At 44.3% G+C, this 11948-nt stretch overlaps 1 protein-coding gene across 1 annotated transcript; it reads right to left on the bottom strand.

The window, feature by feature from the left end:
- Window positions 1-283: 283 nt before the first annotated feature.
- SYS1 (SYS1 golgi trafficking protein) lies at window positions 284-9261 on the bottom strand. The gene is made up of 4 exons (XM_083447150.1): window positions 9083-9261; window positions 7682-7942; window positions 3142-3209; window positions 284-1818 (listed from the first exon to the last, which is right to left on the bottom strand). The coding sequence occupies exons 2-4, from the start codon at window positions 7841-7843 to the stop codon at window positions 1578-1580; spliced, it is 471 nt and encodes a 156-aa protein (XP_083303276.1). The 5' UTR covers window positions 7844-7942; window positions 9083-9261; the 3' UTR covers window positions 284-1577.
- Window positions 9262-11948: the final 2687 nt, after the last annotated feature.

The following is an 11948-nucleotide window of genomic DNA, read 5'->3' as shown; positions in this document are numbered from 1 at the left end:
TCGTGACCTAACACTGAATTGTAAACCACGTTGCTGTATTTTTTATGAAAAGTGCAGTCTATAAATATTTCAATAAATAAATAAACAAACAAAGAACACTGGAAAAGTGGCTTTTTGACTCAGAAGTTTTCCCCAATCATAAAGACAGCATAGAAAAAGACCTGCCTTCTGCTAAATGTAATACCTGAGGATGGGAAGCAAAGCATTTAATCCAGGGCGAAACTTCTGTGTGCAAAGGATTGCCAGATGGAATTCAGCAAAGGCATCAACAGAAACGAAGAGCTTTTGAGAGACAGTTTATCGAGTTCTATATGCAAAATTATCCCCCTAACCATTACAAACCAAGCATTAACTTACCAATATAACTTATACAAACCAATACCACCAACAAATATTTATGTACAAAGAAAGGCTCAGTGGCATGTCTGAAAATAAGTTCATTGTGAAAAACCCATAGTTCCATTGACAGCTGCAACCGGCTGTTACAGATTAACTCTCTCTTCCAAACCTCCCATCCCTTTTTAAATAGGAGAGTTTTGACTGTGTATGACAGGGGCACTCAGGCCTCTGTGTGTAGGAGACATCGGAAGCTGCATATTTCTCTTAATCTGGTTCAGTTAAAAAACTCATTAATAGTGCTGTTCTTTATATGCCAACACTGCCTCCTATAACAAAAAAGGACAGTGTCCTTGATTATAAATACTAGAATCTGATGATCAGAGAAAAGGAAGTACATTCATGGTAATACTATAAACAAGAAGGCCCATCTGAAGCATTTCAGCCCACAGCTAGCCCTCTTTGTTGGCCGGCGGGCCAACTTGCTGCATGCCATTTTTTCCCTTGAAGATGGTAGGTTTGAAGTTTCGATGATGTGACTTCCCGGATGATATTCCTGTCTGATGGCTCTCTTTCCTCCTCTGTTGCCATATAAAATAACAGGATAACCCTGCCTGATCAATAAGCTGCAAAACTGCAATGGACAATGACAGTCTTTATTTGCTTTGCCAAAAATCAGTCTCTACAATCCAATAAATATTGTCACTTTCCTCTTCACCTTTAGCCAAACGTTCTATAATCACAGCAGCCAAGTGAGAAATACTTCCTACTTTGTCCGATCTCCTTGATTTATTTATTTCTAAATTTCAAAAGACAGTTGGAAGGAAAATAGATACGAGATGTACTGGGGAGGGAGCAGAATGGAGCTTTTATTGTGCATTGCGTGAAGTCAACTGCCTCGGTATTGTCCATATTGAAGAAAATGACAGTTCCAGTTCCGGCAACCCAGTGTTCATCTCACAAAAGCAGTCCAGCTCCTGTTGCTTTGTTGTCCAACGCTGAATCTGTTCTGAGCTGCATGGGCAAAATGGGTGTGTCTACCCAAGCAACAAAGTGTGCTTTATCAAAATCTGATTTGTCCCATGTTGTACCCATGGATGCATCACAAACCTTTCATGCAAGATTATTTAAAAGTTAGAACAGACATGCTGGGTTGCTTCAAATACATTCTCACGTATCCTGTGTTAGCACCAAGATGAGGAAGCCGTGGGGAAGAGAGAGAAACAGCATCTTCCGAGGGTCTATACGTTGGATTTGGGGGTTGAATTTAATGGGATCTCCTTCAGTTCTGTTCGCATACAAAGGTATTCCCCAATCACAGCCATGAGTGCCGTGCACACAGTATGTACAAGCCACCACGTCAAAGCAGTTGGAAAGTGTGCGTTGTAAATCCAGCAGCCCAGCAGGTGGAAAAAGTGAATGGTGACTGTGAAATCCAAGCACTGCTTTCCTCGCCGAATGAAATACAGCAAGCCTATGGCACTGTAAAGGGGAGGGGAGAAAATATTTTACCTGAAACTGTAGCAATGAGGAAAGAAGGAATTCAGCAACAGAAAGTTTTCAGACATTTTTGTATTTATCCTGCACTAAGAAGTACAAGAGTTATCTTAGAATCATAGAATTGTAGAGTTGGAAGGGATCCTGAGGGTCATCTAGTCTAACCCCTTGCAATGTGGGAATCTCAATGGGATCATACATGACAGATGGACATCCGACCACTGCTTTAAAACCTCCAAGGAAGGAGAGTCCACAGACTCCTGAAGGAGTCTGTTCCACTGTTCAACAGCTCTTACTGTAAGAAAGCTTTTCCTGGTGTTTATTAGTCAAAATCTCTTTTCTTGTAATTTAAATCCATTAGTTTGGGTCCCAGCCTCCAGAGCTGGAGAAAACAAGCTTGCTCCATGTGGGGACTTTTTAATTAAGTTTTTAAACCTTGGAACTCTAAGGCTATAGCTCTCTGTTCTTATTTACATGTAAGGTATTTTTAGGCTGTTAGGAATATTTATGGCTGAAACCCTTTGATCTGGCAACTACTCTTCCTCTCCTGGCTGCTCTTGAGCTACAACGTATCTCTCTTGTGAGAGGGTGGAAGACTATAAATACTCATGCTCATATGCCTTAAAGGACAGCAGCTATTTGGCTGATATTTCAAAGAAATGTGGAGCACCGACTTGTTCCAAGCCCTGCAGCTCTTGATCACGTGTCCTTATCCTCTCTTTGCCCATTCTCTTTTCCCAGATTTCTTAAACCTCTCTGAGACTTTCCTCTAGCCCTTTCTTGCTTTCATTCCTTCAAACAACTCTTTCTTCTAAACCTGCTTTCCAAGATTCCCCCCTTCCCTTTGCCTGTTGCCTCCTTAGGTTCCTCCTTCCTCTTTTCCTATCCCTCATCTTCCACCCATTTCCCCCAAGAACTTACATTTTGCCCTGTCCATCTATAGAGTCTGAGCAGTTCAACCAATGGCAGCCAGAGACTTAAGACAGGTTAGTCTATCCCTATAAGCAGCTTTCTCGCAACATTTCTTAGCACAGGTCTAGGCAAGGTGGTGCCCGCCAAACATTGTGGATTGCAGCTCCTATCATTCTTGACCATTGGCCACGCTGGCTGGGCGCTGATGGAAGTAGTTCTAAACATCTGAAGGATACCATGTTAGCTATGCCTGCTTCCGCATTACAACACAGACTGTGAGAATACTACAGTTTTCAGCAAAGGATATTTGATTGCTGGAAAAAAAATGTTTGTACTTGAAAGAAACAAAATGGCGATCAGAAGTGTCAGAAATGCACATTCAAAAAGCCAACTTACCAGGAAAGTGCATTCAGGATAAAAGCCATCATGGCAAGTCTGCCAAGTGAGGTGGAGAACCCCAAAACCTGCACAGGGTTACAAGGAGAAAAACAGCCACTGGGATAAATTGGCAACCAACTCAAGATTTATTTGACTCCTCTTCCCCATCCATGCATTCCATTCCACATAATGCTTCGTTTACCTTCAAGGCAGAAAAACAATTTCTTTTTCTAGGAGTGCAGATTTGTATGTACAAGTTTAATTATATCTACAAAAACCAGCCAGGGCTGAGTTTTTGGTGTTGTTGTTGTTGTTGTTATTATTATTATTATTACTGCTACTACTATTAGTTAATTTCATATACTGCCCTTTATCCGAAGATAATAAGGCAGTTTACAATATAAAAACACAAAAATACATACCATAACTAGAAGCAAAACAATAACCCCCCCAGTAAATGTATAAAATCACAAGGGATATTGATACAATGCCAGAATGGAATGATATATTTTGCAAAAGTTGCCCTATGGCTGAAGTGGGTTCCATTTGCTTCTACAGAACAGATCAGTCTATGTTTTGAGGCTAAAACTCACTCCTCCCTATCTGAAACTGCATAAATTACACACATTTTCTTGATTTTGTGAAATTCCAAAGGATCTGAAGCAGTGGTTCCCAAACTTGCACCCCACCCCCACTGAGCCACTTGAAAATTGCTGATATTCTTGGTGGGCCACTAAATGATCCCCCCCCCCCCCGCCAGTTGTAATATTTGTAATACACTCTGCTAAGATACTGTGATATCTTTAATTGTACTTTTCTTGCTTCTTCTTCTTTGTATTGCAATTCAAATTCCATAGAATTCAAACTGCAATACAATAAAATGCAATATAAAAAAGCATTAAAAATACAACTAAAAATCACTATGAATATTTAATGCAAACATACCATTGACAACCTGCAAGAAGTTCGTGGACCAATAGTGGTCCACACACCACTGTCTGGAACCTCCTGATCTAAAATACAACTCAGTGGTTAAAGTTTTCAACATAGGCAATCCAGCCAAGATAAATCAATGTCTACATGAGCCTCTGTCACCAGTTATATTCATAGAAAGGACTGAATAGAAAGGCCAACTGTCACAGTACACTAACTGCAGTTTTTCGGCAACTCAGAACTGAAAACTTACAACTGCCACCAAAATCCAGGCTATCATAAATCACTACCTCATGCAGTTTGCCAAGGTCAGCAGGCAGCGATAAGGCACGCTCCACAGAGTCCCTAAGCTGGTCATCATTTCTGCTTACAAAAGTTGGAAAACAGCAGAGTTGCAGACAGCACAGGCAAAAGTCCTGCTATTTCAAACATGCAGCATTGTAACCATTGCGGTCTATGCATTGGACAGACTTCCACAGAGATGGGCAGATGTCAAACTTCTTCCTGCCCTATTCTCCCAATAGAGATGAGGACAGAAAGCACAGAGATCCCAAATGAAACCTACATTACAGTACTGCGGTGCTCAAAGCCAATCTGATGGCAAGAGCCATGAGAAGGCCTGGCTCTAATTTCCCTGGGTGGAATTCAGTTGTGAGAGTGGGCTTCCACTGGTGTCCAAGGACTTCAGTTTCCTTTCTTCACACTTGTAACGTCCCATGCACCCCGCAAAAAAATCTGAGAGAAACCTTGTATAGCTGGACAGTAGCCTCCTATACAAAGGTAAAACTCACATCCACTGCTCTGTCCACGTCTGCCTCTCACCCTACCCATCACTAGCACCACCAGCATGTGGCCCTCAAAATGCTTCTCCCAAAAGGAATGTGGCTTCTGGGCTTACAAAGGTTTCCCACCACTGGGCTAAGACAAGGTTCTCTCCTCCCAGCCTGACAATTTCTGTGACTTCACAATATGCACTACAGGATCCACTACACAATATCCACTACAGGCTCACTTCCACTCAGTAGCTTCAGAGAGGGGAGTAGTTCTCATGTCCCTGCTCATGGGCTTCTTGGTTGGCCACCATGGGAAACAGGACACGGGACTAGACAGAATACCCAACACGGATCTTCTTGTGTTCTTATGAGAGAGATAACTGGGGCAGAAATAAGCAGTTGGGTTTTCGTCTCTACAGAGGTCTTCTTCTGCCATTTAGGCTTGTGTTCACTCTACTGTACTTCAAAGCCTCAGCTGGGGCTAGAAAGAGGAAGTTATGGCAGAGGAGTATAAGGCTTGGGAGGAATATGCTGTTGAAGTGAATTAGCTCCCTTCCCCAGTCATGGCCACTTCACCCCCAGGGCTGGTTGCAGGTTAAGAGGAGCTCAATTGGATCATATCAGGGGCCACGTAATTCGGATTCAGTTTGAAACAGTGGCTAGCCTGATGCCGTAGCCAATAGCAATTGATAAAATTATGTAACAGGAGTGGAGAGTCTTTTTCAGCCTCCAGGTACATTCATTCATAGGCAACCTTCCAGGAGACAGATACTGGTGGTGGGTGGGGCCAGAGACAAAAGTGGGTGAAGCAACTGATGTAACTCGCACTTTTTATACTAGGCTACGTTCCATCCACCTTGCCAACAAAGGTCGGTATAGTTAAAGCTATAGTTTTCCCAGTAGTGATGTATGGAAGTGAGAGCTGGACCATAAAGAAGGCTGATCGCCGAAGAATTGATGCTTTTGAATTATGGTGCTGGAGGAGACTCTTGAGAGTGCCATGGACTGCAAGAAGATCAAACCTATCCATTCTTAAGGAAATCAGCCTTGAGTGCTCACTGGAAGGACAGATCCTGAAGCTGAGGCTCCAATACTTTGGCCACCTCATGACAAGAGGCCCCTGGAAAAGACCCTGATGTTGGGAAAGATGGAGGGCACAAGGAGAAGGGGACGACAGAGGATGAGATGGTTGGAGAGTGTTCTCGAAGCTACCAGCATGAGTTTGACCAAGCTGCAGGAGGCAGTGGAACACAGGAGGGCCTGGCGTGCTCTGGTCCATGGGGTCACGAAGAGCCGGGCACGACTAAACAACAACGTTCCATCCAGGTAAGAGTTTTCTACACACTCTTCTGTCCATCCAGACAAGCAAAAGCTCATAGCTCAAGGACAGATACAGCCAGGCAAAGGAGAGGCACAGAGGACTCTCTAGATTTGTCTTATCTTTTCAGACTCCATTGAAGAGACTGTTTTATGGGCATGTAACCATCCTAGGCAGACTCACTCACTCCAAAGGAAGAACAACACAGATCTTTCCCACAGTTGATCTGCCCTGTAACAATGTCTCTACTTAAACATTTATATCCAAATCCTTGATCTGACATCACTAGAAACTTTGGGTAGTGATAAAAGTGAATTGTTGTATTCAGAGTTTTCTTCTGTAGAAATGATACTAAACACCAGGAATAACCATTAGAGTGAAAAAAAAAACATGAATGTAGGTAGAGGAAACTGCCCTTTGGGGGAGAAATATTCTACTGACATCATACAAACTTTTACAAGGTCGCACACAACAGACCATTTTGGGTTCTTGTTCTTTGATGCTATTTCTAGTTTGGTAATAGTGTTGGAATAGTGGGTTGTTAGAAGAACACAGGAAGCTGTCTTATACCGATTCAGAACATTGGCCCATCAAACTCAGTACAGTATTGTTTGCACTAAATGGCATTGACTCTTTGGGTCCCAGACATGGGACATTCCTAACTCAAGAGGTTGGGGAATGAACTTGGGACTTTCTGCATATGCAAAGCAGAGGTTCTAACACTGAACTATGTGCCCTTTGTTTTATAAGCATTTCCTTTTTCTTTTTGAATGGGAAGACAAGGGAATAAACTTTTGAATAAATAAAAAAATAATAATATCAGTTCCTATTAGCAATAACAATACACAGCATGTCCTCTCCACAATAAACCATATCTAAACGATCGTACAAAATCATCTTAATTTTGCTATCGCAAAGGCAGCCATTTGCAAAAGTGCAAATTCATTTCTGACAGATCTTGTAATAAACTTGTCTATGCAAACAAAAAATCTGCATACAAAAGTATGTAAAATTTAAATACAAATGTTACAGAATGCAATCTGCGAAACTGTGTTAATGTCATACTTGTTTAAATACTGGAGATTAAGAAGGGGAACACACAATCCAGATCACCCTTCCTCTGGACTGAGGAGCTGGTGGTCATGATGTGTGTGATTGTGTAGAACAGGAAGCCAGGAGCAAAGGGGTGACTGGAGGTTGAAGGAGAAGGTTGTCAAGAGTGGTGGGAAAGTCTGACATACTGTCCTGCCTCTCAACTGTTATTCACACTCACATGACTTCCCTCCACTCCTGATCTACAGGCACCACAACCCAAACAGGGACAGCATTTCTTGCACTGGTCAATTCCTTTTCCTTCCAACATCTCTTGATTCACTCTGATCTGCACTTTTAACTCCAACTTCTACCCAAGGTTGGAAAAGATTCCCCTGGATACCAAAAAGTAGGAGACGTAAACAACAATTCTCTTAGCCTGCAAGGTTGGTTTTCAAAATCTTCTAGCTGTCAGGATTTCCCAAAATGAATAATATCCTACCTCGTAGTTGAAAATCTGATCAAGGGACGGGCTGTTGTGAACTAGGCTGTCCACCACAGCCAACCAGAGCCCAAGCGAGCTATAGTAAATTGCCTGCATTAGTGTGATCTGGGAAAGGATAAGAGCAGGATCCCAAACATAACTGCGGAACTGTGGAGCCATTGCTGAAGCAGGGGCCTGCCCACTGGCTAGGTAAAATCCAGCGATGTCTTAAAGTATCAAGCACACATCTCACTGACTAGAGGCCAGTCGCATCAGCACCTGAAAGTGAACAACAACCAAACAAAACATGTCACTCCAACTGAAGCTTATGGAAAGGCCCTCCAATCTACCCATTGTTCAAAACCCAAAGTGTACTTTTGGCATCTTCTGGCATTCACATTACTATTCTTTGGTGTGGTTTCCCAAGTGTAGCCCTGAGAGAGGCACGGGAAACCTAACAGAGACAGATTACAAAACAAAAACAAAAACCCGGGCCTAAGTGTATGTTGCACAGATAGTGCTGGGAGTGATAACACAGAAATGGGAGAGAGAGAGAGACACCGTAAAAGGATACTCACTAGATGAGCATTGCAGGATTAATGCTGTTTTCTGATAAAGATTTTAAACCTATCCAACACTAGGAGTTTGGGACAGGTGAAAATATATTTGACACGAACAAGGCAGCCATGTTAAAACTGGTACAGCAATTATTTGAACAGGATCCTGTTCTGTCAACAAAGAACGTAAGAACTGCCTTACTGGATCATAACTAAAGTCCATCGTAAGGTCACATCCCTGCTGGGTCAGATGTCTAGACCAGCATCCCATTCCCCCCAGTGGCACAACCAGTTGCCTAAACAGGGAGCCCACAAGCGGGTCACGAGCACAGCTCAGAAGCAAATCCCCTTCAATATCCCCCATGAAACCTAAATAAATAATAATTACCCCCTTCAACCTGGAAAGCTGCTGACGGTGCAGACATCAACCCTGAGCTGTGTGGACCACACAGTTCCGGCTGGGGAATAAAGCAGCTTCCTCTGCTGCTCTGTGATCCACAGAAACAGAAGCTTTAAAAAGGCTGAGGTTAAAGATTTAAGGCCGACACGTGGGCGCGCCTTTTCTGAGAAGAGCTTCCAGGGGGTGTGCGTTGGCTTCCTTAAAGGCAAACAGGCAGAAACCCGACAGGTAGAGCTTCCCCCGTCGTTGCATCACTTAACGGGGAGAAACCAGACCTGCTGGTTTTCCGCCTGTCGCGACGGTGTTGAAAGAGTTGTGCCAGGCGCTGAGGGAGGCCGAGAGGAGAGAGGGACCATCCCACCAGCCCACAGGGCTTTCCTCAAACCCGGCTCCCACAAACCCGCGCCTGCCGCCCCGTCTCCCTCAGGTTTCCAGCCAACCCTCGCCGCTTTGGCCACTCACCTCTCTCCCGTCGCCGCCGAAGGGTCCCCGAACCGCCGCCGCCCCCACCCCCGCACTTTCCCAGCCCCAAAACAGCCTCGAGAAACCGCCACAGGGTCCAAACTTCATTCCCGGCCGGCCAGGCCCGTCTTCGCAGCTGACTCTTTTTTCGGCCGACCATAGAGCCAGTCGGCCTCCGGATGCCTAGAACGGCGGCTGGAGGCCGGTGACGTCACGGAGAAACCGACGTGAGCCTGGAGGGGTGCCCTACGGGGCGGAAGTGACGTCATATTATAGTAATACGCGTCGTCTGGTCATCAACGGCTTCGCTGATATACGTATTTCTCTGATTACGCGCTGTGACGCCCGCTGAAATGCTTAGGCTAGCTAGGTGACACCACTAACCCCCCCCCCCCAAGAATAATATTCAGGGTGTAAACTAACCCGAGCTAAAGTAGGCGTAGGTTTTCCAGGCAGTTTCCTAGACAGGATGGATGGGAGGTTGTTGTAGGCCGCCCAGAGTGGCTGAGGCAACCCAGTCAGATGGGCGGGGCATGTATGGATGTATAAATAAAATAAAATAAAATAAAATAATTACAGTCGCTTTGAAGCAGCTTGAGGTGCCTGCCATCAGCTTCAGCTGGTGTCCCAGCCGCGCCCCCATCTGGACAGGGACAACCTGTGATATGCGACGTTATGAGGGCTATTTTATTTTTAGGCTGTTTGCCAGTATGCTTTTTTATTCTGTTTTTATTATTATTTTATCATGGATGTTCTGTAATGTGTTTTAATGTTGCACACCGCCCTGGGAACTTTTGATAAAGGGCGGTATATAAATTGAATAAATAAACTACGTTTTGTCTACTATGTTCTGGTACCCTCAAGGTTAGATCACAGTAACACGTTATACATGGGGCTGCCTCTGAAGACATTTCGGGAACTTCAACTGGTACATTTGCAGGCTTGAAATCAACAACAATCTGAATGAACATCAGTCATACTCAATTGACTGATTTCCATTTCTGGCCACAGATGAACATGCAAACTACAACAGTTTATGCTTCCTTTCTGCTTTCATCGGAATTTTCCAGTATCCCCAGCCAGCATGCTGTGACCACAGAGCATGTACTCACTGAGTTGTTTGGGGGCTTTCACCCTTTCCATCTATGGGTATGCACTCTTCTCCTCCCCGCAAAAAATTCCTAAGGCAACTGGTGTAGAATTCAGCAGCCAGGTTGACAGTTTCAGCATATCACACTGATCCTGGCCGAATTGCACCTGGTGTCAATTAGTTTCTGGGCCCAATTCAAAGTGTTGGTCTTGCCTTAAACAGCTAAGGACCACAATAATTCAAGGACTGCCTTTCCCCATATGAACCAACCTGGACCCTGAGATCATCACTTGAAGCCTGTTTTTGAATGCTTCCTCCATGAGATGTTTGGAGGTGGCACTGTGGGTTAAACCACAGAGCCTAGGACTTGCCGATCAGAAGGTCGGCGGTTTGAATCCCCGCAACGGGGAGCTCCCGTTGCTCGGTCCCAGCTCCTGCCAACCTAGCAGTTTGAAAGCATGTCACAGTGCAAGTAGATAAATAGGTACTGCTCCGGCGGGAAGGTAAATGGCCTTTCTGTGCGCTGCTCTGGTTCTCCAGAAGCGGCTTAGTCATACTGGCCAATAAAGCGAGATGAGCGCCGCAACCCCAGAGTTGGTCACAACTGGACCTAATGGTCAGGGGTCCCTTTACCTTTACCTAACACAAGAATGGGCCTTTTCTGTGTTGGCTTCTCGTTTGTGGAATGTTCTCCCCAGGGGGACTCACCTAGTGCCTTCATTACATATCTTTAGGTGCCAGGCAAAAACTTGGCTTTGGCTGATTAACACTCTATGTTCTTTTAAATGGGTGGGTGGGAGTATTGGTTTGTTCTTGTATTTGTTATAGTGGTTGTATGCCCCCCCACCCGGGTTGCTGTAGCTGAATCCTGCATTGCAGATGCTTCTTCGAGCTGAGGATGCAGATGACCCCCAAGGTCACCTCCAACTTGTATTTTACAGTGGTACCTCGGGATAAGTACTTTATTCGTTCTGGAGGTCTGTTCTTAACCTGAAACTGTTCTTAACCTGAAGCACCACTTTAGCTAATGGGGCCTCCCGCTGCTGCCGTGCTGCTGGAGCACGATTTCTGTTCTCATCCTGAAGCAAAGTTCTTAACCCAAGGGACTATTTCTGGGTTAGCGGAGTCTGTAACCTGAAGCGTCTGTAACCCGAGGTACCACTGTACACCTTTCTCATCATTTGCTTACTTTTACATTTATATCCCACCTTTCCTCAAAGGAGCTTGAGGTGGCACACATGGTTGTCCGTTTCCCCCACATTTCCACCCCTCTTTAATCTCCATGAAATTACAATCAGTAGCACTATAGGAGCATTTGGAGCTCTATGGTTTGTTCACACGATAGGGGCATGAATCAGTCTGAGACATTTCCTGTATCCTACCCTTCCGTGGACTATAAAGTGAAATGAGTAAGATTGTCCTTGAAGACAGGAACACAAAATAAATCTGGAAGAGGGCATTATCTTCTTAATGGATTTGTGAATTCTGATGTGCTCTCTTAGAGGTAAATGCGTGATGTGTTTCTCTGGGTGTTGATGGAGCAGTATAACATGTCCTCTGTATTCAGCTAAATTTGGGTTGTTATAATAATTATTATTATTAAACCCCCACCTTTTCACCTGACAGGGCTTTAAGGTTGGTGGTACAATATGAGTGGCAATTTAAAAAGATTGACCTTTGCTGCAGGCTGATGTATGTGTATGATCTTTTATTGCTGTTGTTTGTTTTCAACATTACTGAACGATGATTCCACATGATTTACAACTGTGTGCATAT

This window comes from Podarcis tiliguerta (genome assembly GCF_965153285.1).
Source record: "Podarcis tiliguerta genome assembly, chromosome: 6".
NCBI lineage: Eukaryota > Metazoa > Chordata > Lepidosauria > Squamata > Lacertidae > Podarcis > Podarcis tiliguerta.
This window is presented reverse-complemented; position numbering and strand designations above follow the sequence as displayed.